Source organism: Podarcis muralis, chromosome 4 (assembly GCF_964188315.1).
Source record: "Podarcis muralis chromosome 4, rPodMur119.hap1.1, whole genome shotgun sequence".
NCBI classification, from domain to species: Eukaryota; Metazoa; Chordata; class Lepidosauria; order Squamata; family Lacertidae; genus Podarcis; species Podarcis muralis.
In genome coordinates this window covers 94,847,198-94,870,753 of record NC_135658.1, presented here as the reverse complement: position 1 = coordinate 94,870,753, position 23,556 = coordinate 94,847,198, and the positions used below count along the sequence as shown (strand labels likewise).

The 23,556-nt window shown below is 42.1% G+C and overlaps 1 protein-coding gene across 2 annotated transcripts in view; it reads left to right on the top strand.

Annotated features, from left to right (window-relative positions):
* Positions 1–22,152, top strand: part of ABCC4 (ATP binding cassette subfamily C member 4 (PEL blood group)) — a 152,472-nt gene extending 130,320 nt beyond the window's left edge. For both annotated transcript variants that reach the window (XM_077927718.1, XM_028728306.2), the window contains 2 exons: positions 14,779–14,913; positions 19,664–22,152. In XM_077927718.1, coding sequence (XP_077783844.1) covers positions 14,779–14,913; positions 19,664–19,771 — 243 coding nt within the window. In that variant the 3' untranslated portion in view covers positions 19,772–22,152. The remainder of the gene's footprint in view (positions 1–14,778; positions 14,914–19,663) is intronic.
* Positions 22,153–23,556: the final 1,404 nt, after the last annotated feature.

Below are 23,556 nucleotides of genomic sequence, written 5' to 3'. Positions count from 1 at the left end.
TGTGTGTGTGTAAAGGTAAAAGGTAAAGGTACCCCTGCCCGTTCGGGCCAGTCTTGCCAGACTCTAGGGTTGTGCGCTCATCTCACTCTATAGGCCGGGAGCCAGCGCTGTCCGCAGACACTTCCGGGTCACGTGGCCAGCGTGACATCGCTGCTCTGGCGAGCCAGCGCAGCACACAGAACACCGTTTACCTTCCCGCTAGTAAGCGGTCCCTATTTATCTACTTGCACCCGAAGGTGCTTTCGAACTGCTAGGTTGGCAGGCGCTGGGACCAAACGACGGGAGCGCACCCCGCCGCGGGGATTTGAACCACCGACCTTTCGATCGGCAAGTCCTAGGCGCTGATGCTTTAACCCACAGCGCCACCCGCGTCCCTACGTGGTGTGTGTGTGTAATTAATGCTTTATGCTGTCACATAGTCCATCCACACTATGACATCTATGGCTGTCAGGTGTGGGACAAGTGGGTTGGCAAAGTGGTTGGGTTTGGCAAGCACATCAGGCAGGGGGGCCATCTCTTGCCAAACATACCTTTTTCTAGCAGAACTATGGCTTCACACCTAGCAACGTTCCACTGTCATTGTAATTCATTTTATACATAAATGTAAGGACACAGTCAGTATTATAATATTAGAAAAGTTCCCTATATAAAATCTTGTTTGTAAAAGGAAAGAAATTGTATATGATCTTCTACATTAAAAAACACACACCAAACAAACGTGAAAATAAAGCCTGGGAAGACTACAGATATAATAAAGTGTTCTTCAAGAAAAGCAGGGTTGCATTAAATTGACGAGAAGAAACAGAAGTCCTTTACGTGCACCTTTTAGTTAAATAGGTGCAGTTGTTAAAAATTTTCCCCTTAGTCTGAGAGGGGCGAAAGAGAAACCCTTTGAAAAGGCCATCAGCAAATGGCATAAAGTTGATTATAGTATGTTAGTGTGGTGATTAAAGCTTGAATCAGGGTGACAACTCACCTTCATTTTTCATCAGGTTTTATTTTACCTAATGAGAGGAGCCTCCTCAGAGAACAAAAGGAAGAAAAGAATGTGCTTTACACAACTGCAGACAGAATTGGCCTTAGGAGCTGTTTAATTCTAGCTTATTCTCTTCTCCAAAGTCATACTTCTGGTTTCGCAATCCCAGCGACGCCCTGAGGAGAGTATCTCCACAATATCTTTCTTTTAATTATAAATATGCTTATCAAACTTCAAACAGCTCAGAATCATTGAGAGAATCTCTATTGTGTAAGGTGATACTGTCCTAAGACGATCACACCAATGAGTAATAGCTTTTTTTTCTTTTTTCTTTTTGCTCTTATACAGTACCTTTCATCTGGGAATCTTAGAGCTTGTTGTAAATCTTAAGTAATTAAGCTGCACAACACCCCTGTCAGGTAGGGAAATAATTGTAGACCTAGCACAGGGGTCAGCAAACATTTTCAGCAGGGGGCCGGTCCACTGTCCCTCAGACCTTGTGGGGGGCCGGACTATATTTTGAAAAAAATATATGAACGAATTCCTATGCCCCACAAATAACCCAGAGATGCATTTTAAATAAAAGCACACATTCTACTCATGTAAAAACACACTGATTCCCAAACCATCTGCGGGCTAGATTTAGAAGGCGATTGGGCCAGATCCGGGCCTTAGTTTGCCTACCCATGACCTAGCAAATCCACAGTTAGAAGAGACCTGGTAGGTCTGACCGTCAAGGTATCCCACTGTAACAATGAAAATTGTTATAATCTTCTCTAATATGCTAGTTTAATGCCATAGTTTAGATTACCTGGTAACAAAAGTTAAAGATAATTAGATGTATATATGGCATATACATATATATATATACACACGCACAATGTGTGAGATTACTAGTTATGGGAAAACATAAAACAGCCTCTGTAGGCTTTGAGCTTGACCTAGAAATGCAGTGGCAATTTCCGAAGGAGGCACTGTCAAGATTTCAGCTGAGCTGGGAAATGTATTAGGATTGATCATTTGCCTTGCCAAGTCAAAACCACACCTCACAGACAAATTGGCACCACTAAAAGATCTCCCGAAAGAGTCAGGCTCAGAGTTTCAGTGGGACGCCCGGAATGAGTCTGTCTTCACCAGAACAAGGCACCTAATTGGTAATGCTCACGCCTTCTCCTCATTGTTGGAAATTTAATGTGTGAGATTGCCAGCCAAGTTTTTAATTGATTTAGTCAATAGTCGCAAAGGAGGACCACTGATCTACACCTGACCATGCCCCAGTACTTTTAAAGCACATTTGAAACACATTTCCCCTCCCCTCAAAGAATTCTGGGCACTGTAGTTTGTTTGTTTGTTGTTGTTGTTGTTGTTGTTGTTGATGATGATGATGATGATGATGAATACCCCACTGGGTTGCTGGGAATCATAACTCTGTGAGGGGTAAACTACAGTACCCAGAATTCTTTGAGAGGACAATGTGTTTCAAATGTGCTTTAAAGTGCATGTGTACACCTGACAGGAGTGAGGCACCAAGAAACCACACTGGGCTTTATTGGCAAATCCAGGATCTGCACAGAGTGTCAGGCCGAACAAGCACAGCAAACCATCTCTGGCAGGTCTTGCCCCCATGAAGCAGTTGCAGAGACTGAAGGTCCCCGTCTCTCCACAGTTGCCTAAGTCTCCTCCTCTCCAAGGTTACCCCCAAGCAATCTGAGACTGCACCTGCGTGAAGCTAACTTATCCTCTGCTCTCTTCATGCCGCTCCTGTTTCTGGGAGACGAGTGAGGAGGGGAGCTTGTAGCATCAGGATGGGGAGACACCCATGCCTCTTCAACACCCACATTCATTTCTGCCTCTTGGCTTCTCTCCTCTCCTGCTTCAGCTTCTGCCACTGAGTCTGGACTTCTCTCTGCCACGGACTCCCCCCACTCACTAAAGCTCTGTTACCTCTTCTGGTTCTGACACCTCTCCTCCCAGTCTGCACCCTCTTCTCCCCATCATCATCTCACCACCAACCCGCGGGCTCTGAGCCTTCTTCCCTTGGCCATTCCCCAGCTGGTGCCTTTCCACCAGTCTTCTGTATCCAACCAGTCCATGACAATACCTCAGGTGGTCATTGCTCCCCCAGCTGGAGCCACAATAGCTGTAGACCAGTTTTTGTGGAGACATTTGTGGTATGTGACATTAAAAAAAGAGAGGAAAAATAGAGAAAAGGCAAAAGACAGAGGGATAGCCTGCACATAGAAACCTGTGAAAACAAATTGTTGTGTAATGGAGAAGGCTTGGTACTTTTATTAAAGGCAAACCAGTAAATGACAGATAGCAATATAAGTTATCTGATAAAAGTTAATTGAGTAGGGAAAATATTAGCTTGATTGAGCCAATGTCCCTTAAATCTTATTCTTTATTACCATAGCAAAAACTCTTGAAGTCTCTTGCTGAAAAAACAACAAACAGTGTTGCGGCATCTTAAAGGCTAGATTTATTATGAGTTTTGGGGACTATAGTCCACTTCATCAGGGAGCCTAAGTTGTCAAGTATATTTACGTGGTTGGTTGGATCTTTTTATGTGGGGTGCTGGTGATTGTAAGTCAGGTGCAGGGCTAAACAAAATGTAGAAAAGTAAAGCCAGGCATAACTATGTATGTAATAGAGGTAATTCACAAGAACAGTTGTAGGCAGCACAGACATTGCGGCATTGGTAACATGTAACATGCTAGAAATCCTGTCACGGTTAAGTCTAGATGTGCTAGCATTGACCCACTTGATGTATTGTCATTCTTTCATTTCACATCGCAGTTACAGTGGTGCCTCGCAAGACGAAATTAATTCGTTCCGCGAGTCTCTTCGTCTTGCGGTTTTTTCGTCTTGCGAAGCACGGCTATTAGCGGCTTAGCGGCTATTAGTGGCTTAGCGGCTTTAAGAAAAAGGAAACAAACTCGCAAGAACTCGCAAGACGTTTCGTCTTGCGAAGCAAGCCCATAGGGAAATTCGTCTTGCGGAACGACTCAAAAAATGGAAAACCCTTTCGTCTAGCGAGTTTTTCGTCTTGCGAGGCATTCGTCTTGCGGGGCACCACTGTACTTATGTATTTCACATTGCCAGTCGAGCCTCTGCAACATGGAGAACAACTTATCTCTCCTTTCAGTTAAAAACATCCTACAAAATATTACACGTGCCTCACTAAATCTTCTGTTATATTGATTTCATACTGAGTAGACTACCCTGCCATCTGCAATTTGAGCCGTTTGCAACATCTTTGTCTGGCCCGGGTTGAGCTTCAGTTTCTGTGTTTTCTCATTCGCTCAAGATTTTGGCCTCTACTTGAGAGTTTAATGAAAACATTTTTAAAATAGTGTTAAATATTGTCATGACACCACACTCCAGAATTTTACACCATCCTTCTCCCTTGCCATCAAATGGATACAACATCGAATCATGCAGTATCTCAAAGTTCAAAGCCTATCAGATAGAACTCACTGTCTAGCACTGATGTAGGCAGGAATCAGAAGAATCTTTATTTGCATCAGCCACTAGCCATAGCAATAAAATAAAATGTACTGAAGTTAGAGGTAAAAACTTAACTACAGTATGCAGTTTTTGCTGTCACCTGATCATCTTGATCTGCTAGAAGGAAGGACACAGTAGCAATGGTTGATCGACCTGGTATTGATAGTAGTAGAGGACCTCACTCCTCAAATCTTTATAAAGAGGGCAAGCTAGAAGCATATGAGCTACTGATTCAATACTGCCATCTCCACATGGATGTAACGGGATTTTTTGAAATCGACCCTCAAGTACAGCTGAAGGCAGTATATTTAATCTTGCGTAAGTGAAAGCGCTTCTGTCTTTTGGAATTATTAAATTTTGCAACATGTTGAAATGACTAGGTGGAAAATAATCATGGACAAAATTTCCTTATCGTGGCCAAATCAGATTAGATGTAGACAGGAGTGGAACTGCTATGGAACTACTCCCAGCCTCAACTTTATCTTACGATCTGGAAAAACTTGATAGTCAATTTTCTTCCCTAACCGTTAAAATGTCTAGAAGTAAAAGTGAGCTCATATTCCCCTTGTCTAATTGTGGTCCGGCGATGTGGGTTTTCTAGAAAATTTTGAACTGGGTAGTTTGCATAAGACAATTTGCTTTGGAAAACTTTCAGTTGACATTAGGAGACTTTCTGATGTTTATTTTGCTTGTATTTAGTAAAGAAAACAAAATCAAAACAACCCTTAGAAACTGCCAGACTCACTTAATATTTAACTTGTGGTCAACATTCATTCATTGTTACCAATGTGCTTACTTACAAAACAGAAATATTTCCACCCAAAAATAAAACACTGGAATGTAGGGTGGACATCATAGATCTTTTTCCAGGGCTGCTAAAACGGTCTCTGCCAAAATGTCACCCGAGTCCTAACTGGCGTGGGTTTAGATAATCACCATCTTCTAAGAAGAGTTCCTGGAACTATTTACATAGACGATCTGATATTCTGTCTCACCTCATCAAGACAATGCGCTCTTCACTTCTGAAACTAGTTTACAAAACCAGTAGAGTAGGCAGGTTCTCAGATTAGAATGTTAACATTCCACATTGTTTGTGCAAAAGCATGTGAAAAAAGCCGCAGTATTATTCATTTGTTGAGGCCAATACTATCTTTGAGAAACATAAACAGCTGCCTTATATGCAGTCAACCCACTGGTCCGCCTTGCTTGGTATTTTCAACAGCAACTTTCCAGAGTTTAAGACAGGAGTCTTTCTTATATAGAGGAATTGAACTTGGAACCTTCTGACTGCAAAGAACGCTGGCCACCACTAAGCCATGGTCTCTCCCTTGTCCCTCATGTTTCCCCTGCCCTGCCCCCCGTTTGCTCTAAAAAATAAGAGTTTTGAAAATTTGATTTTACAGTTGCACCATCTGCAATCCAGAGATTCAAGTATCCGTTATCTGCAAAAAGGGAAATCTATATCAAATATCACTGTTGGAGTCATCCACTCAAGTTTTCCCAGTCTTTTTTTTAATATAATTTTTATTAAATTTTCTGTTTTACAATTTAGAATACTCATTTAAGCATCCTTAAAATATCAATGACTTCCCTTCTTCGCTTTCCATGGTTCATTTTGCATATCATAAATCCCTGCATATTTTACATAAATTAAGCCATTCAGCATTCCATTATTAAATCCATCAAAACCTATTTACAGTATACTGTTGAATTTATCTCAATACTGCCAACATTTTCAAGTGTACACAATTTCCCCCCATATATTCAATAAACATTTTCCAGTCTTCTCTAAACATATGTTCTTCTTGTTCTCCTTTTCTATATGTTAGGTCCGCAAGCTGTGCATATTCTTATCAGTTTAAGCTGCCATTCTTCTTTAGTTGAGACCTCGCTCGTTTTCCATTTTTCGGCTAACAAAACGCAGGCCGCAGTAGTGGCATACATAAATAACCCTTTTTGACACCTGGGAATTTCTTTCTGAATTGTCCCCAACAAAAAGGACTCTGTTGTTGTTGTTTTGTTAAAGTACTTTCAAACATTTTTTTCAGTTCATTATGAATTATTTCCCAATACTCCTTTACCTTTTTACAGGTCCAGATTTTCCCAGTCTTATCACCGCTCCACTGATTGATGAACAGTAGGCCTACTGGATGCCCTTTCTGTTCGTTCTTAAAACCTGTAATTGTGCCAGGAACACACAACTCCTTTCTAGGAGATGTGGAGTGGGTGGAAGTCAGCTGGTAAACTGGGATGGTCAGACTTTGCCCACTGGGGAATGGCCATAGCTCAGTCATGGAGCATCTGATTTGCATGCAGAAGGTCCCTTGTTCAATCCATGTTGTCTTTAGATAGGGCCGGGAGGTTCCCCTGCCAGAAACCCTGGAGAACTTCTGCCAGTCAATTCAGACAGTAGTGAGCTTGATGGACCAGTGGTCATGACAGGTTCCTACATTCCACTGTTGCTGATAAGTTGGCTGCTTGGTTTATTTTGATTTGGGGAAGGCAGGATTGCTTGCCCCACTATTCCACTGTCCCTCTATCTACAGGTGAAACTCAAAAAATTAGAATATTGTGGAAAAGTTCATTTATTTCAGTAATTCAACTTAAAAGGTGAAACTAATATACGAGATAGACTCATGACATGCAAAGCGAGATATGTCAAGCCTTTATTTGTTATAATTGTGATGTTTATGGCGTACAGCTGATGAAAACCCCAAATTAACAATCTCAGAAAATTAGAATATTAAATGAAATCAGCAAAACAAGGACTGCAAATAGAGCAATATTGGACCTTTTCACCTTTTAAGTTGAATTACTGAAATAAATGAACTTTTCCACAATATTCTAATTTTTTGAGTTTCACCTGTAAGTGTATATGATCAGGAGTGGATACTTATTGTTCTTTTTCTGCTACCACTTTTTTATCTATTTATACTTTTCCAGTGTATACATTTCACTGATTTTATACATTTCACTAATTTTACAATCATTTTGACATTTCAAAACTTGACTTCCTTCCCCCTCTTTCTGCAGTTCCTTAAATTTGTTTCTAAATTTCTAAATTTGTTTCTTGATTCCACCATTTCTGCATAATCCGTAATTTTTCGTATTCATTCTTCTTTTGCTGGGACTTCTGCTTCTTTCCAATTTGGGGCAAGTAACATTCTTGCTGCTGTAGTCACATATATGAATAAGTTTCTATACAGTTTAGGTAGTTCTGTCCCTATAACTCCCAAAAGAAAAGTTTATGGATTTTTTTTTTTTTTACAAAGGTTATTTTAAACATTCAACTGTTGCTGATAAGTTGGCTGCTTGATTCATTTTAATTTGGGGAAGGCAGGATTGCTTGTCCTGGGCACTGTTACACTATTTTAAGTGTATATGATCAGGAGTGGATATGTATTGTTCTAATATTCCAGCTGCACATCTTCTTGGAGACCACAGACCTCATTGCAGAATGATGACATTATTGCATTCGAGGCAGGGATTCCCGTGGAATAAACAGTTTGGAAGCTACAGATATTGCAGTTGAATTACTACTGAGAGAAGACCGGAGGGCTGGTTTTACTTTGATTTCGGACCAGTTGCATTGGCCATCTGTCTGATTTCCAGACTCTGTTTTAGGTGCTAGATTAGTCACTCTCTATAAAGTGATAAAACAGCCTGGGCAATGGCTTTTTTGATCATCCATCTATTCCATCAGGTGCCACTCAGAGTCTATGCCCAAGTAAGCCTCTGATTCAATCAAAGGTGTCTTTGTGGAAGTGCCACAATTTGGGATTACATTTCCCAAAGACACCCACTAGGTAGCATTTTTTTTCCAGTTTTAGAAGCCAAGTAAAACCCTATCTCTTCTACCAGGCTTTTGGAATACACTAGTGGAATAATTTGACCCCTGCTGTATGTCTTAGTTTTGTAACCCTATTAAGCAATAGGTGCAGTCCCATTGCTGCTGAAATAAAAGTTTCTCCTTTTATTGTGATTTTATTGTGGACTTTGGAGTTTCACTACATTGTTAAGTCTTGTATACATGATTCATTAATAGGTAGTGTGAGATACACGCCTTAGATGTGCTTTACATTCCTTAAATACTGTTAACTTCTGAATTTTCAGCTCAAGGGATATTTGCTCTGATACCATCTAGTGGCTAGAAGGAAATAATGTGTGCGGTGAATCTATGTTTGGCTTTGTAGGTCATCTTGCAAGCGCTTTCCCCCCGTTCAAACTACATTAATCTTTCCCCAACACTTTACCAGGTAAACAAAATATCCAGGTGTGTTACAGCTTTAGGCATGATTGTGGCTTATTATGATTTGTGTTCTCCTTGGCAATTCTTACTGCTAAACAGCATGTGGGGAGTTTAGTTATGCAAATTTAGTTGAGCGGTGGAATTTTGGAATAGCATAGAGTTATTCTTCAAGGCAGTAGTTTTTAAACGTTCTACCTTCAGGGAACCCTTTACATACCGACGTTCCCATTGAGCATTGTAAAAAAAAAGTAGGGTTAGTATGTACTTTAGTAAGAGTGTTAGCATTAGATCAGGCTTGTGTCCTGCACATGATTTGGATTACAACTCTGATCAGCTCCTCTGTGTGTGTGTGTGTGTGTAATTTTTATTTAATTTTCTGTTTTACAATTTTGAATACTCATTTAAACATCCTTAAAATATCAATGACTTCCCTTCTTCTCTTTCCATGGTTTGTTTTGCATACCATAAATCCCTGCATATTTTACATAAACTAAACCATTCAGTATTCCATTATTACATCCATCAAAACCATCCATCCAACCGTTTTAAGGACTCCATTCCAGATTTGTGTAGGGTTTCCTCCTTAGCTTTCACTTCTCTCAGAGATGTCCTGCAAGGTAGCAGGTACGGATTTTCCCTAAGAGTTTCCTCGTGAAAACTTTCTGACAGATAAATATAGCTGCAAGGCACTGGAGGTTTAGGACCAGAGTTTTCCTTCTCCTAGATGAGTCCCATCTGCCTCCCATTTCCCTCCACAACACTTGCAGTAACCACCATCTCGACCATTTGACCCACCATTGGTCTCGTCTGCTCAATCCACTAGAGTCTGTCTTTGCATGCAGGGGAAGTTCCTAACTCACCAAGGGTTTCAGACCCATCAGCTACCCTCACCTGGTTTAGCCAGCCAGTCAAAGCTATTTCCCAGGGCGTGGCAACTGTCACATGCTGACAGCTTCTAGGAGCCACAGGTGAGAGCTCATAAAAACAAAGGGGGACAGACTACCCCAGAAGGAGCACAACATGTTCTCCACCAGAGGTACTACCCTTCCCAACACCCCATGCGCCCCTCGGAGAGGTCACTTTGGTGCTGCTAATGCAGCAAAAACAACACAGGCAAGAGCAGTTACATATGAGTTATTGGTCTCTGCAGCCATAGCAGGCACTGTGATTCTCTAGCGCAGCCTTTCTCAACCCTGGGTCCCCAGATGTTGTTGAACTACAACACCCATCACCCCTAGCTAGCAAGGCCAGAGCTCAGGGATGATGGGAGTTGTAGTCCAAGAACATCTGGGGACCCACAGGTTGAGAACCACTGCTCTAACGGTTTGGCTTCATCCCCTGAGGTGCACTCCATTGTCTCTTGAGACGGACAGATGCCAGCAAGAAGCTCTTGAGTAAAACCCAATAACATGACTTTCAAAGTGAAAACCCAATTGAGATAGCTCAGTTGGTTAGAGCGTGGTGCTGAAATGCCAAGGTTGCAGGTTCAATCCCCATATGGGACAGCTGTATATTCCTGCATTGCAGGGCGTTGGACTAGATCAGGGATTGTCAACCTGGTCCCTACTGCCCACCAGTGGGCGTTTCAGGATTCTAGGTGGGCCGTAGGTGGTTCTACGGCACAAGCTGAATCTTCCTTCCATCGAGCACTGGTGGGCGGTAAGGAAATTTTACCATCAAGAAAGATGCATTAGTGGGCGGTAGGTATAAAAAGATTGACTACCCCTGGACTAGATGATTGTTAGGGCCCCTTCCAATTCTACAATTCTATGATATCACCAATGTTAATAAAACATTATTGGAGTTTTTGATTTTTGTGTGTGGTTGTTTTTTGTTTCTGCTTAATTAAAGAAATGGTTACATTCTGGAATTCTTTGGATTTTTAAATAGCTAGGAGGAATCGTGCAACCAGGAAAATATAAAAGGGGTCAGTGGCAGGAGGCTTGGACAGCATCCTGAGAGCTGGTTAAACATTCAGAACTCATCTGTTCAGGTTTGGAGCATACCTGAAGCCATGTGAACTGCACAATCAATACCTCTGTAGGAATAGTGGGAGCGAAGAAAAGGTCACACCAATTAATTTATATGAAATCTGGTACTCAAATCATGTTCTCCTGAGCTCAGGTTCTATGCTGGAATATTACTGCCTCCCTCTCCTTTTGGGTTATTCCTGTCTTGTCTTGCAGTGACTCTGAGTCTGTCTGGGTTATGAAGACGAATGTAGCAGTTGCATTCTATGGCACTGTCTGGAGTAAAAAATTAAGTTGTCATGTTCCGTAGGAAGAGCTCTCTCCTCAATCTGGCTGTAATTTTGATGACAACACTAAAAGTACACATAGTTCAGGGTTGGATTCTGCCGCTCTTTTCACTCCCCCCCCACACACACCTTTGTTCCTCTGGGTTCATCTCCTAGAGTTCTCAGCCTGAGCAGGAATGTCAGAAACTTGGCCAAAGTATTAGGTTTTGATTATAATTTATATATGCGTTCGTTGGAATAGAAGCGCCTATCCCTTGCCCTAGGCCCTACTTTGACATCTGCGACTTGACATCAGGTGCTATTCTGAAATATAACATAATCGCACAAGAGGCTGCTCTTTTTGGCTTCCCCACACCCCCTTCCCTTTAACCATTTCATTCCACAAAACTCTTGCAGCCCAGCGGCTGGAACATTTGCAGTCTTCGTGAAATCACACCTAATCTTTTCACTACTGCTTTTCCCTGCCGCTGCAGACGATCAATTGAAACATGGTTGGGAAATTAATTAAATTCCAAGTAAGCTGGGGACTCTGAAATGGGGTGGGGATCAAGCAGGCCACAGGCCCCTTAGATAAAGCAACAACAACCCTGGCAGCTGCCTGGTCCCTTGTCTCGTTTCGGTGCATCTGTGCGCACACCTCTTGCCAGATTTTGTATCCTGCGTTTTTTGTGGGGTGCCTGCATAAACATGGGAGCTGCCGCAGAATTAAGCACCTTATGTGTCTGATCTTTTGGTTATATTTGAAAGCAAATTTCTAACCCAAGTAGCCAGGGAGAAAGCCGAAGGACGTATTGGTGGTGCCATGGGAAATTCAAGAGGGGGCTGAGCAGGATTATTTATCTTTGCAGCTCCATCCCAGCCCTCCAGTGCTGCTCATTCTGAACCCGCATAACCTGTGATCTGTCAAGCCAAATCAAGCCCACCAGGGAACAAGCCCGCTTGAGTGGGTCTGTGAAATTGAGGGAGGGGGTTGCCAAACATTTGGAATGGAGAATGAGAAATTGGCAGGTCACATTTTCTGAAAAACTTACAGTAGGCGAGTCAGAACACCAGCTATGCTGGATTATTTTTTATTATTTACTGAATTTATATTCCGCCCTATACCCGGGGGTCTCAGGGCAGTTCGACTTGTGGAATCATGGTATCCATATTTCAGCCACCAGTCCTCCAGGCTTTGTTTTGGAGTTAGGCGTAGCAATGATTGTAGTCTTTTGTTTTGGTGACCTGGTGGCACTGTACTTCTGGTGTAATGACGATAGTGAGGCATGTGTGAAACAAATCTTAGAAGCCACTTGACGTCTTTATATAGAAATTCTTAAAATCTTCAGTATATATTTGCACGTGAGATATGTTTGCTGGGCTGCATTTGACTGGGTGGATTACATGTTATGCAAACCTGTTCTCTTCCCTGGGTTCTGCTTCAACAGGTTTCAATCCTAAGTCCTTCTCCTATTCTCCTAGTCTTTGCCAACCCTAACAGGATACTTTTGAATCTCAGATTTGGAAGGCAAAACTAATGAAGCGATATCAGCAAACATGCTTAATATTCATAATTCTCAATGCAGATGTTTGTAGCCCACTGTTGGCTATTTACTTTAACATCCTTGTAACTAACGTGTTATACTAGAGCAGTAATAAAAATGGAGACAAATAAGAAACTGCATTTGTTTTCTGTTCATTTCAAACAAACGACCCATTTTGTCATGGCTTCTGGTTGTGCCTCATGCCATTTAAATATGACCATGTAGTTAGCATGAGACAAAAAAGATGGTTAGAAGTTGTTTTTGTCTGGGACGGTGTTCTGTTCTTGAAGCACAGCTTAGAAGGGGCAAGATCAGAAACTTGACAGCTGATACCGCCACCTAAAATCTTTTTTCATGCCGTGTTTTTAAAGAAGCAAATATATGGACTGGGGGTGAGACTTTTTATGCTCTATTTGGGGCCAAGCAAATATAACTCTTCACAGAAAAGAGTGAAGCCTATATTTATAGACTAGATTTTCCCCTCTTTCATTTCAAAGGGAGTGGTTACACAATAAAGAGCTATCCTTCTTTAAAATTACACATTGAAATGCTGAATTATAGGACATCTTAATTGTTGTGCCAATACTGTGTGTACATGAAAGATTCAATTATCCTTAAACTCTGAAGAAAGATTCTCTTAATTATGATTAACTGTAGTAAATAAAAGATTGCAATGAATATATAACATTGATAATGTATCATTGTATATGTTAAACAGGAGATAACAGTGGTGAGAAGTTAAAATACAGGTTGAGAATATTTGCAGTGTTGTATGATATTTATTGAGCTAAATGACACAGATACAGGCTACAGACCAAAGCATATTTAGTGGAGTAAAATCCACCAGTAGCAGGACAGAGATTTGAAGTGGCATTCACCTGACCTCCTGACAGCTGAGTCACTGCATACTGATCACCTAACAGCTCAGTCACTGCATACCAGGAGGAAGAACTGACAAGGGAGGTCAGCACAGTGCAAACCAACCAACAGGAACATCGGTTTGGCTCTGCTGGCGTGTTTGCACCACTGAGCCGAGTCTGGTGGATTTTAAGCTGTCATAAGCCCTGCGGTGGGGGCAGGAAGAGAAAAGCGGAGTTAGACTAGATCCTAAACTCATTCAGCTCAGATATATGACCTGGCAAACCTGGATAAGCTAAGCTGGCAAGAAGTGTGGTATAACTCAAACGCTGTTTTACAGGCTTGCTTTTCCTTTGCCAAGCTTAGGCCTGCCCCTAAATGGACTTTGGAACTAGCGAAACTTTATACTGGCTTAACTTACTGCCGGGGTGCTTTATGCCAGCTTCTTGTGTATAGGATTGCGCCCCAAGCCCACTTAGGAGTAGGCCATTGTCTACTGCAATGGACTGAGGAAGTCAAAAGATTTCAGATGCTGGCATTTCTGTTGTGTCAGCCATTGGGTGGCTCTGTGGTCTAAACCACTGAGCCTCTTGGGCTTGCCAGTCAGAAGGTCAGCAGTTCGAATCAACGTGATGGAGTGAGCTCCCATGGCTCTGTCCCAGCTCCTGCCAACCTAGCAGCTTGAAAGCACGCCAGTGCAAGTAGATAAATAGTTACCGCTGTGGTGGGAAGGTAAACGGCGTTTCCATGCACTCTGGCTTCCATCACAGTGTCCCGTTACGCCAGAAGCAGTTTAGTCATGCTGGCCACATGACCCGAAAAGCTGTTTGTGGACAAACACCAGCTCCTTCGCCCTGAAAGCAAGATGAGCGCCGCAACCCCATAGTTGCCTTTGACTGGACTTAACTGTCCAGGGGTCCTTTACCCTTTACCTTTTTTTTCACTACACGAGTGCATTAATGACATATTTCTAGTAGTTTGGCTCTTGCAGTATATACTCTATTTTTATTTTTATTTTTAAATTTACATGTATGGCCCTGAAAATCAGGGCCGAAATGGGGGGGGGAGAGAGAGAATGAGTGGCAGCAGGGCATTACAATTGCATCCTTCTTGTAGCCCCAGTTCCCCACCTCTGGCTATTGTGAGAGCAGGATTCTGGGCTAGAATAGTCCTTCCTCAAAGCCTCCCACTGTAGAACCTTCACATATAACAACTAAATAATGGTAAGTTACGGTATGCTGCTAAACAGTAGTTTACAGCGCTAATTTACTTTTCCTGTTGAAAGTGAATCTGGAGCGTTCAGCTCTCGGGCCATAAAATTCATGTGCATGTGAAATCATAGTACTTGTTTTTGTTGTTGCCAAACTTCACCTGTTGTTAACTGGCTTGCTTTCCGCTGACTCATCAGGTTTTGGATTCAGGACGTCTGAAAGAATATGATGAGCCGTACATTTTGCTCCAAGAAAAGGAGAGCCTGTTTTACAAGATGGTTCAACAAGTGGGCAAGGCCGAAGCTGCATCCATAATGGAAACAGCAAAACAGGTAAGGCTGTTCTCCGCCTCTCCCTACCCCTGCTAAAATGTTGTAATTAAGTTTGTCTCAACAATTTACTTTTCACAAGTTAGCACATTCAGTATTTCAGAAAACCCCATCCTCTCCACTATAGTTAAAGGTCTCGTGGCTTTTCGGTTATAAACTCTTGTTTTTCAGCGCTTTATTACTGGGATTTAGAATAATATATACCCAGAGCTGAAAATGACATGCTGCCATTGCAGACAACAACTATGCTTGGGATTGTTTGTTTTTATATCTGCGGGGAAGATAATACATACTCTAGTCCTAGACACGCTATGCTTTTCCCTGACCACTGTGTTGCAAATTGAAGCCGGGGTTGCAGTGAAGATTCACTGTGCTCCTAGAGCCCATGCTTTTTTTGTCCATCAAATCTGCAGTTTATGCATGTGCTATGCAAGCTACAAGAAAACTCCATATCCAATGCATTCTTTAAAGCACTAGTTTTTCCTCTGATTCTTTGGGCAAAAACAACAGCAACTCCACACTGAATCCATTTTCCAATCTCTAATGATATTTTGTTCTTGCTGCCTTGCACATAAGCCCAATAAAATCCTTCCTGGCCTGCTTGTGTACTCATTCATATAAAATATTTGGCCTGGAAAGGGCAGCGGGTGGGGGAGGGGAGCTAATAAACTCTTCCAAATATGACAAACGTTACCCTTGGCAACATTAAATCACTTTTATTCACCACAGATAACCAGGTAAATGGCTATTTACAGTAGTCAGGGCTGACCCCGCCACGAGAGGGAATGAGGCAATTGTTTTCATGCAGAAGGAGCAGGAGAGAAGCAAATTGATGCCCTACCCCAACTCTCCATTTGCCACATTATTGGGTGTACTGGATGGGTTGCAGGCCAGCTGCCCACCCACCCACCTCCTCGTCCTGCATGAGCTTTGAGAAAGGTCCAAGGGAGTGAGGTAGGTTGGAGAGGGGCTGTGCCACTTCTGTGTTTGTCATTTAAGCTGAGAAAGGCTGTTTAAATATAGAGGAGGAAGCCTAGGTTTATCTAAGCAGGCCTAAGCTTCTTTCATTTGCCGCTGCAAGCTGCCGTAGCGGCACAGACACCGACCAGGCCATCTCACCAAGAATGCTTCATTATGAAAAAGGACCTCCATGGGTCTGATGTCAAACGGGGCAACAGCAGCGAAGCATCATGCACTGCTACTGATGCCGCAAAGAAGTAAGGTAGCAGTGGCAGGAAGAAGATAAGGAGCCCCACGTTTGGCAGCCCTCACCCTTGCTCTGATCCCTGATCCTGAATTCTTAGGCAGCGAAAGAATTTCATATGTCAACTTACTGACATTTTAAGGGCCTAAGCCCTTAGCCGCAATTAGCAGGCCTCAGGATTGTGTTCTCCACAAACACACACACATCAGTTGATCTGTGCAGTTAATCCTAACCAGGGTTTACGATGAACCATTTTAAAATGGCTTGAAACTCTTGGTTTCAACTGGTCATCCTTGATCCCCGTTCTTTAACAAGAGGAAAGAAGGAGGAGGTTTTGATGAATGGAGAGTAGATAAGAGTGTCATTAAGCAAACAAACAGCTCTTCTGGAGAAGCTCTGAAATTGCTGCAACCAGAGGCCAGAGGCTTATTGAAAAAGTATAGAAAGGGATCTGGGTTGAATTTTTGGTTCAGTACTTGGAAAGGAACCAGGCAAGCCCCGTGGTTCCTCCCAAAGCTTTGATTCTGTGTAGGTATGTTGAGCAAAGATTAAAATTTCAGCTCCTGCAAGTAACACCTTTTAAAAGTGTTTTTAATGTAGTCATTGTGATCTTTATTTCATAGTATCCTCGTTTCTTTGAAGTGCCAGGGATCTCTCGCTCATATATCTTGCAGTATTAAGACTCTAACTCAACTAAATGCTTTTTCTTCTCCTTTCCACCCTGAGATGCTTTCAGCGAGGGCTGAAAGGCTGCTGCTGCTGCTGCTTTCATTCTGTCCTAGGGTAATGTGGCAGAGTCTCACTATTAACACTCTTAAAGGAAGCTCACTTTTTCACCTTAGGTTAAAATACTATCTTAAAATGCATCTTCTGCTGTTGCCACGCCATTGCATCCAGCAGCCCATGATGCAAGAGGGGGAGGAGTTATGGACAGTGTGGTTACAAAGTGGGGAGGGGGCAAAGAGTCAAGGAGTGGTGGGAGCACGACGTTTCTTGTTCGGTCCCAGGTCTTCGGAACTTACCGTATTTTTTGCACCATAACACTCACTTTTTTCCTCCTAGAAAGTAAGGGGAAATGTCTGTGCGTGTTACGGAGCGAATGCCTGCGGGTGGCGGGGGGGATCTGCTGCAGTCGTGAGCAGAGGATCCATGGTTCCCCTTCCTTCCCTCCTCCATGGTTACAAAGCATGGATCCACATGGATCCTCAGGATTTTTGCATTGGGCTACTCCAAACTCACTGTCAGATCACATGTCTGTGGCCACAGCATGAACCACAAAAATCATATATCCACTATTTCGTTTAGAATATTTTTTTTCTTGTTTTCCTCCTCTAAAAACTACGTGCGTGTTATGGTCTGGTGCGTGTTATAGAGCAAAAAATACGGTACTCAGCAAAAGGTGTGGACGGGTAACAAGTTCGTTGTTTCCTTCCCCTAAAAAACAACTTCTAGGGAGCATCTGATCTCGTAGTGGATCTTTCCACTACAGGAAAGAGGCATCCTGATTGCTAGGATAAAAGGAAGGGCAAAGGACAGAAATTCCCAGGAGAATAGAATATGAGACTGAAGTAGGAAAAGTGCACTAAAGGGTAGGGGGAAATAGCAGCCCTTTAAGACGCTACAGATTCCTGTAGCCTGGTGCACAAAAAAAGTGTTGCAATAGTCACAGCTCTGACGTCACATGCCTAAAACGGTGGGAGCAGCTATGAATGCTTATCTCGCAGAAATCACTTAGGTTACCTGTAGATTTCACCTTGGAATACTCTTTCTTTGAGGGCTAGTGACTTGCTTTAAAATGAAATGAAATGAAATGAAAGCTCAGAGTCTGGGCTCTGGGCCTAGTAACCCATACAACAGTACTCTCTGTAATCCTGACACACCAGTACTCTTGGTAGACCCTGGCTACTACTTGTATCATTTGAGCCTGAAATTATAAAAGCTCCGTGCGAGGCACTGGATTTCATCCCACAGAGCCCCAAGAGGTTGTTTTTTTTTTATTGCCAACTCTTTTTTTGTGGAACGGTGTCCCTGCCTAAAAGAGGTGCATGGTATGTAATAATTCAGCGGGAAACACCATCACATTTGGGGAAGGTGTGATAAGAAAAGTGTCTTTCATTGAATTTCTGCATGGTTCTTAAGAACAGGAGCCCTGTCTGATAATAAGTTGGCAACCAGGGGTGTTCAAAAGCCGTTTCCGTTGTAGGCGTGTTGCATCAGGTGTGTTGTATCTTAGAACATGAAATTCCCATAGCATGCAGGAGGAGTTCATTGCATGCGCGCGCGCGCGCACACACACACACACACACACACACATATCATCCTTCACCAACATGTTGTGTTTTTTTGGGCTATAACTCTCACTAGCTCTACTTTGGAGGGTCCAGGTTGGCAAAGATTGGCTTACATGTAAGAGCGTTCACTGGATGGTGGCCTTTCTATGTAAATTAAAAGAACGATTTATTAACAGCTTTACTGGAACATACCCAAACAACTCAAATTACTAAAGATTAGGGTTTCATGCTCTCATTTCATGATTTCATGGCAGCATGAATATTAGGCCTAACTCATGACACATGTCAGCCGCGGGGAAGATAGTATATTTTGTGTGTGTTTTAAAGGCTCAAACAAAACTTTTCACATTCTTCTTTGGGGGGAAAATACATTTTGAAGTCCTTTTTCACCCAAACACATTTTCCGATAAGAGCACACAAGTCTTGACATTATTTCATTTTGTTACACGCATCTGTCAGGGAGCAGAGATATGATACAGCTACTAAAAACTGATGATTGTGGAACAGTGAAACTTGACAGCATTTCATTTCCTTTATGTTCTGATTATACATTTATCAGGAAACCTGTATCTCTGGCAGTTCAGCTAGAAATTGGTAGAATTCAAGAACTCAAAGGCTCGGCAAAGAACTGTCCTATTATTTGGTATCATCTTACATTTTAGAGAAGTTGCTTGGTGGAGCCTTTGTTACGGCTCTCCTTTTCCCTTTCATTATTGTGGCACCCTATCCCCAGATCACATTTCTATAAGGCTCTATGACTCCTCCACGGCGCAAATTAAACGCTGGGATCTTTCATACGTACATCCCGAAGTTTCAATGGTTGTCAATCATAGTTTGTAAAATGCAGGGATTACAACCTTGATATTAACATCCAAATCCATTGTGCTTATTTTTATGTGTGAAAATGAAAAGCCCTTGTGCAGACACTAGATTTTGAAGCTGCTGTGTCGCCCTGTTTTTAATTTATCTCCATTTCTGAGCCGGTAAAAGGATTTTATTTATCTGTTTAATGTCAAATGATAAAGTTATCAGTTGATCTGAATTATTAGCACTTTGAGTGGGAATAGCAGGCATGGATGTTGATGCACCGCAGCTTGGCTGCAAGTTGTTGGAAGAGCAGAAGACAGTTTTGCTAATTTTAAAGGAAAATATATGTATTACAACGGTGTCCTTCTCCCACTGATATGCATCCTTTCGTTGCAGTATTTAGAACAAGCTGCTTTATGAAACTAACACAGAACTTTCCCCTCCTCTCTAGGTTTATTTTAAGAAGAATTACCCTGAAGTTATTCCAAACGGCCAAGCAGCCACCAACTCATCAGCCGATGATTCACAAGGATTAATTATTTTTGAGACTGCACTATGATCCCAAGCAATTATGGGTGCTGGATTTTGTTTTTTAGCAGAATGCAATGCTAATACGATGTAAACCAAATATTGCTCTTAATTGAAAAGACTGTTTTTGCACTGAATAGCTACTTGTTATATTTTGGGGGAGGGTGAGTTTTGCATTACTCCTGTTCCTTGCATTTGAATGTAATGCAGTTCAATATTTTTTTTAAAAAAAGACAGTACATTTTGAATCTCTCTTTGTAACTGCTTGATCCTGTGGAATTAGCAGCAGAAGATTGCCCCAGAATATGTATAGCCATATTCTATGCTGGGCAAACCGAGACCCGGGAAATCCTGATTTTTCTCAACTCCCATAAAAGTGCCTTGACGCCAGGAGTACTGCACAGAAAGATTTCACTCCTGATCGTATCTCCTGAATTCGTAGGTTGCTACATAAAGATGCTCTTGATACAGTGGTGCTGTGCTGGAAAGAATGGCGCTGTTGTGGCAATGCTTAACTTTTCTCCTGCATGAGCATTACTTTCAGTCAGGGCTAGAGCTCTGACCAGAGGCCGCCTGTGGCATCACTGCACTGGCAGAAGTCCCTTTAAACGTGAACCTGTCGTTTCAGAGTGTAGTCGAATGCTGCAAAGAAGGTCTTGCGCCATTTGTAGCACATTGAAACAGAACGCAGTGGGCCAGCTGTTCATGCCCTCCTAAGAATCTGGTGGGCTGCACTTGGCTCGATGGGTCACAGGCCTTCTATACAGAAATGAAGCACACAAATACATACACTGTTTGCTTGTTTACTACTGTAGATACGTTTGAACCACCGGTGCAGGACACCTCCCGCTTTGAAATTTCTCAGGTTGGTAATAACGAATGTCTATTTTTTTTTAGCTTTGCATATCAAAGGAAGGCAAATGAAGATGTTCTACTTGGCCTAACAAATGCGTATTTGCAAATCCTTAGCTGCATCCATTTTATACCAGACCAAAGTTATTTCTCTGGAGGGGAGTTCTCCGCTTCCTTGTCTTTTAAACTTGTTTTAAGTGGGCAATGGTATCCCAAACAGAAATGCAACACAAACAGTTGGCAGTTTTCATTTTCAAGAAGCTTAGGCATACAAGAAACTCCCCCAGTACCTAGTTTGCCTTTATATGCCTGCAATAGACACTTTCAGAGCAATAAATCAGGAGATGATGAGACATATCACTAAGGCTGGGTTAAAGAAAACGGCTACTTAACAAACCTTACAGTGCTTTTCATGTGGCTTCCCAGGTTGCACGTTTCGTCGTCCTGACCAATTCACAGCTACTGGTCAGGAGTGGGCTTTCCGTACCTTCCTCCCAAACTATCCTTGGAATGGAGGAATATTGTGGGAAGAACCATCCAAGAGTTGGAGTCTGGGCTGAAATGGTGGTTGTTATGTTAGTATAGTTCTTCTGCAAGAATCCTACCTATTGCAGGGGTGGTGTTTCCTGTTTCACCTCATGAGGAGAAATGGAAAGTTCTGCTTTGCCACTCCTGCCACCACCTGCCCTGCCACCTCTACCACCATCACTGCCAATTTGGGGCAAGATCGTGCTGATTTGGGGTGAGATCTTACCCCAAATAGACACAGTCTTGCCCAAAATCAGTGCAGCTGTGGCACCGACAAGTGTGCTGTCTAATTATTGGGGCGGCTCTGCACCTATGTGGCTGTGTTGTGGCTACATTCCTAGATTGGCACGGGGGAAAGACACAGGAAAGGATATCCCATGCCTAGACAAGAATAGTGGGAATTCAGCCACTGTAATAGCCTGTCAACTAGTAGGGATGGTTTGCACCACACATCTGCTAGCACCTAATTAGAAATATAGGGAAGCACCAGGGACGTTGAATTCTTACCAGTTGACAGTGGGTTACAGGCTGCTGTCTTACAAAGCAGTTACATGTACACTTTTCTGATGCTGTATTCAACAACCGACTGGAGGCACAGTCCCTAGGTAAGGCTAAGTACCCCTGGGGTTGTGATATTTGTGCTAATTGGCAGTGGGTCTTGGTGTGTGGGCAGTGTGTGGGTGTTGCAAATATTCGTCAACAGCCACACATCATGGGAAATACAGTTACTGGCCAAACATTCCTAGCTCAAGTTTTGTATAAAGAATAACAACCATGGCGATGCTATTCAAGCATCTGTTGAATGATGGAAGTCTATACAAAAGAATGTTGTAATATTTTGTGTGGCTGTCAGCGCACACGTGTTAAAATAACTTCCCTTTCCTCTTTAGTAAACATTTAATCGCAATGTTTTGCCAACGTTGATACATAGAAAATTCTCTCTGGTCAAGTTATCAATGCATTGTTTGCATTTACTGTGCCTTACTGGATTTCAAGCCAAACTTATTTGAAAATACAATAATTTTAAATCCATATTGTGTTCTTGTTTCTCTTAAAGGTCTTTTACACTTAATTGCAATTGTTATCTGTGTCTCCACTGTACCACTGTTCTTCCATATTGGGGGGGCGGGGACTGAACATAGAAAATTTGTTCATATCAAGGAGATTGGCTAGGCTAAAAACAGATATCTGATATTTTATGTGGAGCTATTTTTTACGATGAAGCATCCCCTACCTGTATCATGAAGTGGTAAGATATGCCCCATTTTCTCTAAGAGTTTTGCCATCATAAACACATGGACACACACCTAAGTGTGAAAACGAAGAGTGTTTTTATAAATTGTACCTGGCACAGAAACTTTCCCAACTTCCTCTTATTTGAGCCAGCGAGAAATATCTTAAGGGATTAGGTGTACTGGGAGCGGCATTTATCATAGGTAGAAGACCCTCCTTAAATAGGAGTGTTGGCCATTCCTTCGCCTTTTGGTTTGTTTGCTACTCATTTAATCTCTTTCCCCTGGGTTCACATCCTCTGGAACAGTGGGGGAGGCAAGTTTTGATCTGGAACCCCCAGAATTATCCATACTATGCACCTCAACACTATTATAGTACTTTAAGGGTCATGGACATCCTGTTGAAACCTAACATGCTTGCAAGTACTTCAGAGGATTAACATTTTTCCATTTTTGTTGCATCTGTCCCCGACAAGCCCTTTGAGGATCAACTAGGAGAGAAATTAGATTCAGTTTGAATTTAAAGGTGAACCTACCTAATTTGCACTATCTGAAATGATATGCAAATTGCAACATGGCCATCCTTTGAAAATTTCATTTATCTGAATTTTGCAATGCAGTTCATCAGCTAAGTGATGTGTGCAAAAATGTTTAGTGCATTAAAAAATCGTTGTAAGTGAAAATTGCTGGTCAAAAATGTGTATATATTAGGAAAAATTCACACTGAAATGATGAATTTTCATGAGGACTTTTTTCTTTCTTTCAAAAAAAGTTAGCAAACTGATGTGGAAATGTGGATTGGAAAAGCGAGCAAGTGCAAAAAATGAAAATTGGCAGATTCTACCATCCCTGGGATAAATACCTTGGATTTCAAAAAGGCCCAATGTACTTTGAATTACTCATTGTAAAGGTTTTCAAAGGGGTAAAATCTTTTCCTTGTTAAAAAAAGACATGTTTCTGAATGTAAGTAAAGGTAACTGAAGACCGTAATAATCACCAAAATGTTTGAAATTCAGATGCCTTGCTTAGACTTGTAGAAGATCTGTAAATTACAACAAACCTGTGTGAGAAGCCCAGGTTCACACCACAACTCATATCACCGCAGTCCATAAAAGGGCTACTCAAGGCTCCCAGATCATGAGACGAAACCAATAAACTTTAATTTTATATGTCCGTTGCTGGTGGTTGGAAGGCAAGCAGGGGT